This window comes from Schizophyllum commune (assembly GCF_000143185.2).
Source record: "Schizophyllum commune H4-8 unplaced genomic scaffold SCHCOscaffold_7, whole genome shotgun sequence".
Lineage (NCBI taxonomy): Eukaryota > Fungi > Basidiomycota > Agaricomycetes > Agaricales > Schizophyllaceae > Schizophyllum > Schizophyllum commune.
In genome coordinates this window covers 789,331-803,308 of record NW_026089544.1, presented here as the reverse complement: position 1 = coordinate 803,308, position 13,978 = coordinate 789,331, and the positions used below count along the sequence as shown (strand labels likewise).

General features: G+C 58.5%; 7 protein-coding genes across 7 annotated transcripts; 4 read left to right on the top strand and 3 right to left on the bottom strand.

The window, feature by feature from the left end:
- Positions 1–29: 29 nt before the first annotated feature.
- Positions 30–558, bottom strand: SCHCODRAFT_01308100 (uncharacterized protein). The gene is made up of 2 exons (XM_050341420.1): positions 519–558; positions 30–463 (listed from the first exon to the last, which is right to left on the bottom strand). Exon 2 carries the CDS (start codon positions 460–462, stop codon positions 154–156), a length of 309 nt encoding a protein of 102 aa, XP_050199559.1. The 5' UTR covers position 463; positions 519–558; the 3' UTR covers positions 30–153.
- Positions 559–724: 166 nt separating this feature from the next.
- On the top strand, positions 725–3,364 carry SCHCODRAFT_01354238 (uncharacterized protein; the record flags this gene model as incomplete). Its single annotated transcript, XM_003030980.3, has 4 exons — positions 725–1,447; positions 1,503–1,630; positions 1,687–1,751; positions 1,803–3,364. The coding sequence occupies 4 exons, from the start codon at positions 725–727 to the stop codon at positions 3,146–3,148; spliced, it is 2,262 nt and encodes a 753-aa protein (XP_003031026.1). The 3' UTR covers positions 3,149–3,364.
- Positions 2,967–4,787, bottom strand: SCHCODRAFT_02628441 (6-phosphogluconate dehydrogenase C-terminal domain-like protein). Its single transcript, XM_003031398.2, has 7 exons — positions 4,713–4,787; positions 4,593–4,667; positions 4,475–4,537; positions 4,126–4,421; positions 3,697–4,045; positions 3,430–3,641; positions 2,967–3,364 (listed from the first exon to the last, which is right to left on the bottom strand). Exons 1-7 carry the CDS (start codon positions 4,768–4,770, stop codon positions 3,284–3,286), a joined length of 1,134 nt encoding a protein of 377 aa, XP_003031444.2. The 5' UTR covers positions 4,771–4,787; the 3' UTR covers positions 2,967–3,283.
- A 105-nt stretch (positions 4,788–4,892) lies between these two features.
- On the top strand, positions 4,893–6,734 carry SCHCODRAFT_02628438 (uncharacterized protein). The gene is made up of 3 exons (XM_003030981.2): positions 4,893–5,489; positions 5,544–6,293; positions 6,344–6,734. The coding sequence occupies exons 1-3, from the start codon at positions 4,946–4,948 to the stop codon at positions 6,547–6,549; spliced, it is 1,500 nt and encodes a 499-aa protein (XP_003031027.2). The 5' UTR covers positions 4,893–4,945; the 3' UTR covers positions 6,550–6,734.
- Positions 6,735–6,809: 75 nt separating this feature from the next.
- SCHCODRAFT_02628431 (RING/U-box) lies at positions 6,810–7,865 on the top strand. The gene is made up of 6 exons (XM_003030982.2): positions 6,810–7,000; positions 7,121–7,148; positions 7,203–7,253; positions 7,415–7,485; positions 7,613–7,698; positions 7,751–7,865. The coding sequence occupies exons 1-6, from the start codon at positions 6,902–6,904 to the stop codon at positions 7,761–7,763; spliced, it is 348 nt and encodes a 115-aa protein (XP_003031028.1). The 5' UTR covers positions 6,810–6,901; the 3' UTR covers positions 7,764–7,865.
- Positions 7,866–8,097: 232 nt separating this feature from the next.
- SCHCODRAFT_02668600 (uncharacterized protein) lies at positions 8,098–9,123 on the top strand (the record flags this gene model as incomplete). The annotated part of the gene is made up of 4 exons (XM_003030983.1): positions 8,098–8,533; positions 8,648–8,794; positions 8,849–8,928; positions 8,998–9,123. 4 exons carry the CDS (start codon positions 8,098–8,100, stop codon positions 9,121–9,123), a joined length of 789 nt encoding a protein of 262 aa, XP_003031029.1.
- Positions 9,124–9,643: 520 nt separating this feature from the next.
- SCHCODRAFT_02505994 (uncharacterized protein) lies at positions 9,644–11,672 on the bottom strand (the record flags this gene model as incomplete). The annotated part of the gene is made up of 6 exons (XM_050343171.1): positions 9,644–9,762; positions 9,817–10,100; positions 10,151–10,245; positions 10,293–10,384; positions 10,432–10,506; positions 10,556–11,672. 6 exons carry the CDS (start codon positions 11,670–11,672, stop codon positions 9,644–9,646), a joined length of 1,782 nt encoding a protein of 593 aa, XP_050199558.1.
- Between the last annotated feature and the right edge of the window lie 2,306 nt (positions 11,673–13,978).

The window sequence follows — 13,978 nt, the reverse complement described above, 5'->3', positions numbered from 1 at the left end:
TCGACGCTTCACTCTCGCATCTTGAGGTTGCTTGAGGCTGGCCGCGATCGAAAGGTCGAACAGTCAGATCACAAGCCAAGTCGTTGCATGATACAATGTTACACGGTTGTATTTTCAACACAAGATCGTCGACCCAACATCATGGAGGGAGCGCTATGTCACGGTTGTACAGACAAAGTACAATGAGAGCCGGAGCTGCGGCTGGGCAGCGGTGGAGCAGGATCTCGTCGCCGGGCGACGCATGTGGGCGATCTTGACCCGCCGTCTGGGTGGTGTGCAGGTCGCTGTCCGACTATCCCAAGGCACTAGATAGCACTCGGCGAGTCGATTATTCTGCACAGGAGCGTTAGATATGCGCGCGATAGACGAGTAGTGAACGCAATACGCACTGGAACGGGCCCTCATCTTTCTGCGTTTGCGCCGGAGCCTCCTGCTGCGCTTTTTCTTCCACTTCTCTCTCATACTGCGAAGACACTGGTCAGCACTGCGTTGCGAAGATAAGAGACGTCGTTACGCACTTGCTTGGATGATGGAAGAGATGGTGAGGAACGCGCCCAGACGCTGGCGCGTAATAGTATCCGAGCGTGGGAAGGCTGACATAACGGCTGTACAGTTGGCGGCGGCGATTGCCGTCCGACTTATCGCGCCAATGGCAACGCTCGGCAAACGCCCGGTCATTTTATCGCCCAATCCGGCAAGTTCCAAGTTCGAATAGGCGCCCATCATGGGCACAAGGCGCCAGGTTGTTCCTGCATCACTACACTCTGAGCTCACGGAATATTCCTCACTCATCCGCGCTCTCCATACGAACAGCACTCTTGATGTCACCTCTCACCTCCTCCCCTCTGCGTGGAAAGGAAAGGAGCGTGCTGCAGACTACGAGGATGACGAGGACGACTCTGAGGATGAATATTTGGCACCAAGAAATCGTTCTGCATCTCGCATGAGTTTCGAGAGACATTCATCTGCTCCGCTTGCCTTTCCGTCGAGCTCGCCCTCGCGGTCACGGTCACGGTCTTCAGCGGCCAAGCGACGAGCACCGCGCGAAGGTTGGACTCGGTGGCCCTTACCTCAAGGGGACATCTACGTACCTGAATGGACTTGGGAAGACGAAGTTGCCGCTATTGCTCCCCAGCTGCTGACTCGATCTCGACCACCTGCCGCACCTTCACCAGCATCACCTCTCGCATCTGAGCTACCTGAGACTCAGCCCGACCCCACGCGCCAGTCCTCCCAGGCGACTGTATCTACGACGATAGAGGAAACATCCTCGGAGGATTCTGATGAAGACGACAACAGCGCCCCTACGCTACCACAATCTCAACCCCATCCTCCCGCCACCCAAGAGGAAGATGCGGAAGACTCTGATACCGCCGAGGATGAGGACCCTCTGCCACCCGCCTACCTCTCCGCGCTGTCGCAAGACTCAGCCACCTTCATGTCACAGGTACGCGCGTTTGACAGTCACACTCAAGCAAATTGGCCTAATTGCCACAATTTAGGTCCTCGCCCTTTTAGCGGCCCATACCCCGCTTCGCCCAGGAAGCCTTCAAAACCGCATCGGGACGTTGACTTGGCGGAACGTCATTGATATACTGTCGGTCTCGGGCTTTCCAGGTGTGGATGGCAGGTACGCTGTTCATGCCAGTCGGTTCCTTGAGGCCTGCTGGTTGATGATGTTTCCAGTTTGCTGCGAAACATGACCACCAAACTGGAAAAGGTATACGACCCATATGATGGCTCAGAGCGAGGTAAGCCTTTCTCAGTGCGACCTTCGAAATTTTACAAAACCATCTATACAGCCGCTCAGCGTGCGGATATGCGCCTTCACGCTCGTCCGCCTGGCACCCGCACAACAATAGACCCTCGATCTCCCTCAGCTCCAGAGCTCCTGACTCAATCCACCTCCTCATTCCGACCTACTCGTCCTACTCACGACCCCCTCTCCGAACTACTCCATCTTCCACCCATGCCACCCGACTGGTCGCTTGGCGCGCATACCAACGTCGACGCGTCGCCCCCTAAGTTGCGGAAACGCAAATCCCAGACTCAACTCCAGCCGAAGGCGATGAAGCGACGGCGGATCGCGTCGGCTGGTGGGCGGAAGGTGTCGATGGGAAGGAAGGCGTCTGGTGCTGGGAAGAAGGTGGTGGTCGGCAAGACGAAGAAGAAAGGCGCCATTGCGAAGGACGCGATGGACGTCGATGACGACGCTTGGCAAGACGAGGATGAAGACGATGACGAGAACGCGAGCACTCCTGCAGCTGAAAGCGCGGACGTAGATGCGATCAACGAAGGAGACGACATGCACCGGTCTTCACCGCGATCTGTGCCGCCCACGTCGCAGACACTCCCGCCCTCGTCACAACCAGTACCGCCCACATCCCACCCCCTTCCGCCCGCATCCCAACCGCCTTCACCTCCTTCACCACCTCCCACTCGACGCAGATACCCATCCACCCTGCCCTCCCTCTCGCCCACGCAATCTTCCTTCCCGTCCCTCAGTCAGGTGCTTGACCAGCACCGCCCACCATCCGCCGACGATTCTTCGCGAGGGCGACGCACAGCCAATACTTCGCAACCCCTTCCGTCCCCTTCGACCGCTGCCATCTCACACAACTCACGCGCAAGCGAGGAAGAGGTGCAGAATCAGCTGCATCTCATGGACAGCGACAGCGATGACGACGTGCCGCCGGCTGGCTCACCTGAGCCGCCAGCGCCTTCATCTCGCCCAAGGCGCAGCCGGCGATCAACTGCGGGACAGGAGGCCTCTGCAGTGTCGTTTGCACATGCGAAAAGCATTGACAAGGCTTCGGAGACGAGACCGCGGGTTGCGTCCAAGACGCGCGCCACCACAAAGGCCACGACGAAGACAACAACATCCAAGCGACCCGCGAAGGCTGCAGAAGCGGATCCATCCCAGGACGCCGCTTCCTCTTCGCAGACGCCTGCTTCCCGGTCCCCCCAGGCCGCCTCATCACAAGCAGTTGTCGACAACTTATCGCAAGCTGCCGCTGCTTCGTCTCTGAGGACCATCAGACGCACCACTCGGTCGACCGCAGATTCCCGTTCTACGTCGACATCAAAAGGTAAGCGGAAGCCTCGAATAGTGAGTGCGGCGGTCATCGAGGATAGCGGGTCGGAGTGAAGGTGCGGTGAAAGGAGGGGTTTGAAATGCTTTGCTGTCTCCTCTAAGCTCGCGATTCACGTAAATATTCTTGTTGTATCCACTCATCTTGGACATACACATCTATACCTGTAATCCTATACCCCACGCCCCGAATCATGCTTGGGACTTCTCGGCCTGCTCACGTAGTATCTGATTCTGCTTTACCAGCAGAAGACCGTAGAGCAGCTCCACGCGCTGCAAAATACACTCAATCAGACACTGCGCCTGTTTCTTCGAAAGCCCAGGAAAACAGAACGCACCGGCACGCTGACACCTCTCTCGCGCGCCATGCGCACGACCTCGCCGACGATTACCTCGACCTCTATCGGCAAACCCTTCTGCGCATCCAACAGCATGCTCGGGATGTGCTTCATGTCGGGCACGGACTGTATCTTCTTCGTGTTCTCGATCGTCGAGTCTACCAACGAGGACGGGAGTCCATCCTCGGAATCAGGGAACCCAAGGGCGCGTCCTGAGGAACAGAAGGGTTCAGGACGATAGAGTGAGTATGCATAGACACAGCCTACCCAGCTCCACCAACTCCCCCAGCACCCCCCTCAGCGCCCCGATCGTATACTCCTCGATCTCCCCCTTCGTCTGCGGCCACACGTACGGCGCATACCGCTCCTGGCCCTCCCCGGGGGGTGGCCTGAACAGCGCGGGGACCGTGTACCCCGTCAGCGTCGCGAACGACGAGAAGCCCACGTTCCAAAAGTTCTTCGCGAACTTTTTGCGCTGGATCTCGGGGACGACGCTGACGGTGCTGCCGCCTGAGGAAAGCATGCGGGCGAGGTCGTCGAGCAGGGCTTGTTCGTCGGGGGTGTTGGTGGTCGTGGTGAAGTCGTTGTGGCGGTAGATGCCGAGGGTCACGCGGTCCTAGAGAAGGTCGGTCAGTTTGGATGCGTGGAACAGGCAAAGTGGAGAATGGAACATGGAGGAAGGACGGGAAAGCTCACAAAGTCATTATGCCCAACAACGTTCGGCGCGATGAGGTTTGTGCCGATAAACACGGAACTGCTGATTATGCGAGGCTCTCCCTTCCCGAGAGCCTTGATAGCATTATAGAGATCCTTCTCGACGTTCAAACCGTTCTGCATAAGCACGTATACAGGTTGAGGGTGTTCATCGACGTAGGGGGAAGAGAGCAGCGGCGCGAGGAGCGTAGGTGTCTTGACGATGTCCGGTATGCATTTGGTGGTCACAAAGACGTAGTCGTAATTCTGGTTGGCTGCGGCGGCGACAGAGCTGGTGACTAAAGATGTGTTAGTGAGCAGAGGGGGATGCGAGTGAGGGCAAGTGGCGCACGTCGATCGGGCCTCCATCCGGTGATTTCGCCGTACTTCTGACTCTTGAAGTGCAATCCTTCCGCTATATCACAGTATAAGCTACGAGTTGATGATGAGAGCGTTTGTAGATAGCTTACAGTTGACGATTGAGTAGTTACTCCTCGCCGCTACCGTAACTCGAGCAAGGCCGCTTCGCTTGAGGATCAGACTGTCTACCACATATCAGGTGGATGTCTTTTCAGTACAGCTCCACTCACATATCCCTCCCACGGCACCAAGCCCAACGAGCAGTACCTCTTTTGGCGGGGCAGCCATCTCAGGTAGATGGCGGTAACAGACAAGCCGCGAGAACGATATCCGCGCCATCTCACGGGCGCTTATTTCCCGGCCCGGTGCACCGGGCGCTAATGAAGAAACACAACGCGGCGTCGCGACTTGCTTTCCACGTCGACCACAGCGGGCATTTGTTTTCCTCGAACACGCCCTCAAAATGCCAAAAATCATCATCAAGCCACCATCAGCCTCGCAAACACCGGGCCCGTCGCGTCTGCAAGGCTCAGACGACGGCGAAGAGTGGGAGACGATGGGCACACCCGTTGCCGTCGATTCCCCTGCCTATTCTTTCGGCGGGGAAGACATGGCAGAGGCAGCCTACCAAGATGCGGACCCGGGAGATGTATACGTGCCCGAAGAAACGCAAACGCCGGCCAAACGGGGCAGAGGCCGCCCTCGCGGTCGGCCGCGCACAACAGGCGCATCGAGCACGCGCGGGACGCCCAAGCCCAAGATCGGCAGACCACCTGGACGCGGCAGGGGAAGGGGTCGCGGGCGTGGCGTCGCGTTCCGCCCAGCAGTCGACAGCGATGCCGAGGGCGACGATCCTCTGGCGAACTGGGGCGATAATGCTGGCACAGACCCCGCGCGTACGGCGGTGATCAACGGACAAGTATACACAATCGAGGGGGACGAGTTCGTCACCGAAGACGACCCCGCAGGAGAGACCAAGATCGACAAGAATGGTGTCTTACTCGGAGGTGCGTCTTTCCTTCCCCCCTCCCCCTCTTCAAACCCACTAACCCCGTCCCCAGGCCGCCAATTCAAAGCGAACACCTTCGTCATCCCCAACCGGCATCCCTCGCGCATGTACATGCTCGCCATCGACGCCGCCCGCACCTCCGGCTTCCGCGACTCCCTCACCTACTTCCGCCGCAACCCGCTCGCGCACAAGCTGAACGCGACGCAGGCGGAGAAGGACTACCTCATCGGCGCCGGCAAGCTCGGCTCGCACCTCAAGACGCGCTCCGTCACGCTTGTCACCGCGCGCAGCGCGTACAAGCTACATGGCGCGCGTACGATTGTCGGCGGCCGGTGGGTCGTCGACGACTACTACGAGGCGCGCGCGCAGGCGGAGGCGGAGGCGAAGGGGTTTGCGCCGGGGGATCCGGTGGTCGACCCGACCGCGCAGGTCGTGCCGGGTGTAACGCACCAGGACGACGCGGCGGGGAACCATCAGAAGCAGGACGCGGGAGGCATTTACAAAACTGGAGGCCCGACGACACTTTTCGGCGGCACGGGGCTCGGCCCCTTCAGCGATGGACCGCTGAACGCGGTGCGCAAGAGCTTGCTCACGCGCGACGGCGTCACGGAGCAAAATTGGATGGCGCTCGCGGCCGAACGAACGCGCGCGATGGACGACGAGTGGCGGAAGTGGCGGACAGAGAATGTCAAGCCCGTCGTGCCTCCCGAGTCAGTTGACTTTTTCCGGGAGTGGAAGACGCCTGGGCGGGAGCCTTCACCTCCGCGCGCGGTGTACGAGCCGCACACGGGCGCTTGGTTGGGTGGGTGCATATTCTCCTGCCTTAGTGGCATGGTGCTAATGATCCCATAGTACGCGCAGATACGCAACCCACTCGAGCGCGTTGGGAGACGTTGCCCGACAGCAAGGAAAAAACCATCGTCGGCGGCAGCAAGGCGGGTAATCGTGCATGGGGCGTCGCCTGGGTGGAAACCACAATGGACTACAAGCCAGACGATATCACACGAGAGCAAGAAGAGTGCAGGAGGGTCGCGAGAGAGGTTACGGGTGTTGTATGACTGCTCATGCCTACCGACTGTTGACTACTATACTTGTCGTGTACTTCTTGCGCGTCTACCGCTGGAACGATTTCTTGGGGAACCCATTAGCACGATATTGGCGTTCTTTGGGCACCTATCAATACTGCTTGCAGACCTGTCTTGTGCAACAAGCCACTGAAGTCGTTCCCCAATGCAACCCTACGCCACAAACCTCCCGAATCCGAGGACCCTTGCAGACGCTGACTAAGCGCCCTCACCTGGCCTCGCTCACGCCGTGACTGAGCGTCTTGCCTTGTCTCTTGCCATCGCCATCACCATCTCCCCTCGCACGACCGTCACATTACCCCTTCAACGACCCTCACGAGCTACAATGGCTGACATGGACGTTGACACGCCCGCTCCCGCCCAGGAGGTGGTGAAGAAGGCGAAGGGCAAGGACTCGGGCAAGGCGCGCTTTGAGGTCAAGAAGGTGAGCGTCCTGTACAATCTCCCAAGTATACCACATCATCCTTTCTTCTTACATCTGCATATCTTCCTCTTCTGACTCGGATCAACTTGCCGCGAACACGCAAGCTAACGTCCTTCCCAGTGGAACGCCGTCGCGCTGTGGGCATGGGGTATGCCTCGGACATACACGCCATAAACGCGTCGCACTGACGCGTCCCGATCAGACATCGTCGTCGACAACTGCGCGATCTGCAGGAACCATATCATGGACCTTTGTGCGTGTGCTGGCTCGGCTTTGAGATGAGATGCTGATCGGGTGTGCGCGCTTGTTCTCGTTCTCGGCACCGATCCTCGCACTATCGGCAATTCATTCAAACCATGCATTCCCGGCGCATCCTGAAAATATCGACCATGCTGGCGCCATACGTGCACACAGGCATCGACTGTCAGGCCAACCAAGTGTCCGCCACGAGCGAGGAGTGCAACGCCGCTTGGGGTATTTGCAACGTGAGCAACCAATACTTGCACCTGCTCGATTGCCTTGTTGCGTAGTCCTTCTTTACCGTCCATCTTGACCTTTTTCTGCCGTTCATGACTTATCGCCCGTATTCTGCTCCGATCTGACACTTGCCAGCACGCCTTCCACTTCCACTGCATCTCGCGCTGGCTCAAGACCCGTAACGTCTGCCCCCTTGATAACCGCGAGTGGGAGCTCCAGAAGTACGTGAAGCCTGCGCTTCCCGTGCAATACATCGCTGACCCTTGAATCTAGGTACGGTCGTTAGAAATGTATCGTCTTGCTCATCAAGCTTCCTGTATCGAATCGCACCGTTTCTACATGTCTTCTAGAATCAATCGTGTATAATAAAGTGCCTGCATAACTCCCAGGGTGCTCAAGATCGGGATACGTCAAGCTGCTAGACGTTGCTCCCAGCAAAGATATGTGAGCTCGCGTCTGAAAGCGAAGTACAAAGCCTGCCGTATGGGGAAGCATGCTCGGGCCGGCACTCCGAGTGACGCGATCGGGCGTTCACCAAGCTCTCCGCTCGCGTTCCATCTTGTCTCCTCCTCCCACCATCTCTGAACTCAGACAAGTTATTCAACATGCAGAGGAATGTGATGTGTACCCTCAGGCCTAGTCAAAAATGCCTCCTACGTCCCACCAGGACCTATAACGTCTCCACACGCGCCTACCAAATCTCGACGCGCTTTCAGCTCGGATGTAGCGCACTGCAACGGTCTGGGGCTCCCATCCCAATTTTCAAGTCAACAAAAACCTCCCCGTCTTTTCAAGGAGTCTTTCGCACCTCTCCTGTGCGCCACAAGTCCACCACCACGGACCCGCAACGCACCTTCGCCGATCCCTCCCGTCCAGACCTTTTCTACCACCTCCTCGATCCACCAACACCGCTGCCTGATCCCAACTTGCCTGCCTACGCGCTCTCCTTCCTAGAGAAGCTGCCAAGCACACCACACTCGCCATCCGTTATCGGCTGGTTACCAGCAGTCGCCGGCGCGGAGGGGGATGCGGGGTTGAATGATTTCAGGGAGAATCGTGAGTTGCTTGTTTAGTCGACTTGCACTACCCCTCTCCTTCAATACAGACATCTACCCGCATACTCCAACTTACCCCCTGCCAATTGAGCAAACCGCTAACCTTCCTTCACAGCCCATTTCCGCAACCTTCTCCACCGCGCCATCCGCGAGGGTCTCGAGCAGGACGTAGACGAGGTCCAGCGGAACGGCGCGCTCCAGCTACAGTCGGGATGGATGCATATCCATGGTATGTCGCGCTTCCCTCCCATCTCTCCTTCTGGTTTTATTGCCTTACTTCGCTTTCGCCTTCGCTGAACTCACTTTGCCCGTCCAGATGAACGCAACATCCCCGCCCTCGGACGCATCGGTGACCCCGACGACATCATCGCCTCAGTGCTGGTGGAAAACGGCAAGGTAAGCATCCGTCTGCACTCATCTCCACGTTCGTTAAGACACGCACCTAACTCACCCCGCCATCCACAGATCCTCCCTGAAACCTACCAACCCATGCCCGCCTACCGCGTCGTCACAGCCGACGGCGTCGTCCAGCTCTCAGAGGGCTTAGCGCAGAAATTGAAAGAGTTGTTGGAGGATGCTGAGCGCGCATGACCGGGCTGTACCGTCGGACTTTGCTCTCCCTCGTCGCCGATACTGCGCTTGTCTGCGGCGTTGTATCCTACAACCACCTGTAATCGACTTTGCGCTTACCCCACAATTCACCCATATCCCCCATCCACAAATCAGAGAGAAAAGAGATGAAATTGTCACAGATAGAGAAATATACATCCAAAGGAGTGGAATCATAGATGGAGGACGGTGCATAGGTAAAGATGGCATACATGGACGCAGGACGAATGAGTGCGCATAGGGTAGATCCTCGTGGTCGTAAGCAGTTAGATCGTTGGTAGCGTCAGAAAAGTAGAACAATCGCGTCAAGTCAGAGTAAGCAAAGCAGATCGTCAGTCAATCCAGCAAGCAAAAGGAAACCACAACAGTCCGTCTCGTACAGGTATACAAAATCAGGGAAAGCAGAGCGAATATGATGCGAGTAAGTAGATGCGACGATGAAGCAAACGAGCAAGATACAGATACACCACGGATACAAGCGCCAGCGCGACAGGGACGGCCTCTAGCCCAAGTGCCTCGAGCTGCGCGGCGAGCGAGGGCCGAAGAGACCAGGGCTCTCAGCCGGTGCGGCGAGGGTTGGGTTGTCGAAGCTCGACGGCGACGGCGCGAGGTTGGGATCCGCTGGAGACAGATCGTCAGAACCCAAAGCCAGCTTTGAGAAAACGCATAACTCACGTTGCCACGTCGCCCACGAGCGTACTTGCTGCCTCGGGTCAGGCTGCGCCACTGGCGGCGCCTGCGGCATCTGGTCCTTCTTTTTCTTCTTGCTCGTGCGCGTGCTCACCGTACGCCACGCCGGGCGCGCGGCATGCACTTCAGGCGGCGGCGGTGGAGGACCAGCGTCGGGCGGTGGACCCGTAGGCGGCATGCCCGGCGCGCCGACAGGACCCTTCCAATCCGGCTCGAACTCCCCTCCTGGGATGTACTTCGACTTGACGCCGAGCAGGAAACTGATCTCGCTGCGTTGTGCGTCAGCGATGCGTCGAAGATTGCCACGGAGAAGACGTACTGTTGCAATCCGCGACGCTCCTCGCGCAACTTGCCCACTTCGCCCAGGAGCATGCGTACCTCGGAGGCGAGCGCCCGACTGAACTCGTCCAAGTACTGCGGAGGCGTGAGACTAAGTGTGATGTATAGATTGACCTACTCACCCCTTGGACGTTGAAGGGCACCTGCTCTTGGGCCATCTGCTTGACTGCTTCGATGGTCGTCTCATGCTGCCTGTCCGCGTCGGCACGGAATTCTGAAGAAGCTGTCAGCAGGTTCCTTAACCAAAAGCAAGAGACACACCATCAAAGAGATGGCGCAGGACTTCGATGAGCTCATTACGCTGGTTAGTGATCTCGTTAAGAATGTCGTTCCTATCTGTAAGGAATGAGGACCGCGTTACAAGCGTACGTTAGCCAGAACGTACCGTTTTGGGCTTTCTGTCTGTCGTCGTCAATCTTTCCTCCCAGTTCCTCAATCTGGTCCCGGAACTCCATGCTCCTCTGCTCAGTCTGGTCAAAGAACTCCTCGTTCTTCGCGCGCAGGTCGGTCAACATGCCCTTCGTATCTTCCTGCGTCTGCTGCTGGCCTTGAATGAGGTTGGTGATGTCGTTGAGCTGAGCAATAACAGCATCCTCGCGGCTCCTCCGTTCTTCGCTCTCCTGCTCTTCACGCTCACGGATATCAGCTTCCCGCGCTTCCTTCTCCTGCCGTAGTTCGTCTTTCACCGCCGCCAGCTCCTCCTCGAGCGCGCGGATCCGCGCCTCGCGCTCTTCGGCTTGTCGAGCACGTTCGGCATCGAACTCTTCGCGTTCGCGCTTTTGATCCTCCAACGCCTGCCTATGTTCCGCAAACCATGCGTCGCGCTCCTCGCGGAAGAGTTCGCGCAAAGAGGAGACTTGGCCTGGGGCGATATCGTGTCCTGTCGAATGAGATACCACACTTTCACCGTCCCCAGCAGGAGGTAGTGGAGGAGGGATGGTATGGGCAGGACTGCTCGTTTCGGCGGTCGATGGATCAAGACGCGGTTGAGTAGGCAGAGCTTCTTCATGAGATGTCGACACTGACTCCGTGCCAGTGTAAGTGCCGGTTTGCGATGTCGGACGGGGAGTTGCCACTGCCGCCTCCATTCGTTCGCGGATCTCTTGTTCTCGACGCTCCTCCGCCTCGAGAGCCTCTTGCTTGCGCCGTTCCTCCGCCTCCGCGAACCGCCTGTCACGTTCCTCTTCGCGTTGCCTATACTCCTCATCTCTACGCAATTCGTCGTTCTCCACCTTGTCCGCAAGGTCTTCCAAGCGCTCGACAATTTCCTGCACCTCTGGAGAAAGAGGGACAGCACCAGGCGCCGGTGTGACAGGAGCAGCATGCGGTGTGCCAGGTGGCAGGCTGGCAGGGGGATGGTATGCACCTGGGTCCAAAGCCGAAACCGAAGATCGAGGTGACATCGGCATAGGCACGACCGTCGGTGCGGCAGCTGTGGGAGGGACGGACGGGGGAACTGAAGGTGGACGAGAGGACGGTTGCTGCAATGATTCGGGGCCCATGTCCAGCTCGCTAACCGTACGACCAGGTGACCGAGGCGGCTCATACGATGACGCTGCAAACAATAAGTGATTTTGCACAAAGGCAGGAGTGACCGACTTACCTTGCGATGAAATTGGCTGGCTGACCACCGTAGACGGCCGCCTGTCGGGTACTGTGATGATCGTAGGTGCGCGATGGTGGGTCGGTACGGTGATGATATGAGGTCCCTCCGAGATGACAGATGGTGCACGGTGAGTGGAAGAAGCACGTTGTGTCGAGGGTCCGCGTTGCATGGAAGGTGCACGGCTGGATGGCGCACGACTCGAAGGTGGCGGAACGTACTCGTGCACGCCCGGGACAGGACGTGGCAGAGGAGACGCGGTGAGTTCGGACTCGCCTCGCTGAGTATCTGCATAGGAAGGCCTCCTCGTTGGCGCATGAGATGGCAGACGCGCGCTCACAGACTCCCGAGGAGACATCGGCACCACAGACGGCTGGCCGTGGACGAGATGTGTAGCGGGTGATGCGGATCGGTCGCGCTCAACCGCGCTGCGCGGGGAGGCCGTACGACTCCTACCCCTGCCCGTACCCGGACGCGAGACATGGCGTGCAGGCGATCCCCTTGCTGTGCGAGGAGAGGCAGAGCGAGGGCTCAGACTTCTTGAGCGAGTGCTGACGCTGCGAGAAGGGCTATACCTCCGACCATGAGTTCTCCCAGATGGCCTGTGACGAGAAGCACGATGATCACGATACCCAGGCGAGTAGGAGGGCGTCCTGCTATAGCCCCGCGCGCCGTGACGTCGAGGATGTCGGCGAGAGTAGTACGAGTCCGTGGAATACGACGGAGTGCGATAACGGGAATGATATGAGCGACCACGCCTACTCCTGCCATCGCGGGACGGAGAACGAGAGTAGCGCGAACGAGAGTAGCGGGAACGGGGTGACCGAGAGCGTGATCGAGAGCGACTCCTCCCGGCCTGAGGTGGCTGCGAAACAATCACAGTGCCAGGTTGCGTCGGTACTGGTGTATGCGAGTAAGGAGCCGATGGCGTCTGCGGCATAATTATCGTTCCACCTCCACCTCCCGGAGTGGGCTGGCCAGGAGTGACTGGATACATTGTTGGCGCGTGAGACGGTTGTCCGGGTACAACAACCGTCGTGTCTCGGGGGCTCCTCGAGCGGCTCGAGCTGCGGCTCCGAGTTGTTACAATGACCTGACCCGGAGGAGGCATCCCAACATGAGGAGTCGAAGGGGTGTAAGGAGTCGTCGTTGCAGGAGGGTATACAACAGTTTGTGCCGGGGTTGCTGAGGCGGTATGATGATATGTCGGTGAATGCGAGCGTGATCTGGACCTGGTACGTGAGCTCGAGCGGGAGGTGTTTACGACCATGAGCGGCGCCCGCTGCTGCTGAGGTGTACGCGATGGCGAGCGGGACCGGCTGCTCGACGAACTACGGGGCATCTGGTGAATGACCTGGGGAGGATATGCGGGCATACCAGGCGCCATGCCAGGCGCCGTTCCTGGCTGGTAAATGATGGTAGGTTGCGCTTGACCGGGGCCAAGAGTAGGCAAAGCGGGACTTCCAGGATGCTCGGACGCCGCATGTGTAGGCTGTACTTGTACAATGGGCGGGGGCGGACCAGGAGTGGCCGATGGCGCCGAAGGATGGATATGAATCTGCGTGGGCGCTTGGCTCGGAGTCCTATGGTCTCGATAGCTTCGCGGAGGGCTTCTGCTAGGAGAGCGGCTCTCGCTCCGGCTTCGTCCACTTCTGGGGCTTCGACCGCTTCTACCGCTTCGACGGGATGTGGGGCTAGGCGACCTACTTCTCGTCGATATCGAACTCGCGCTATCGGAGGATCGCTCCTGGATTATGACAGGACCGGGAGCACCGTGAGGGATGGGAAGCGGTTGTGCTGAGCGATCAGACATCGACGACTCAGTGTCAGAATCAGGCGGAATAAACGGCCCAGACGCTGAGGGCATAGGCGTCTGGTACTGTTGCGGTTGCGGCATAGGATATCCCATCCCGGTCATAGGTATCACAGGAGGACCTCCCGTGCCCGGCTGTTGCACAATGATAGGCGCTGGCGGTATGACCGGTTCGGGACGGTCTGGAATGACAGGCCCCTCATTCGGTATGACCGGTGGATAATGCTGCTGCGGTGTACGCATCGGCATCCCTTGCTGACCTGCGAGAAGTTAGCGGCGGCACAATATTCGACGATTGTTGCATACCCGGAATAAACCCAGGCGTAGGCTGCGGCATCACTGGTCCCTGCTGTTGCGGCGGGTATATCTGCCCGGGCACTGGCTGCTGCATA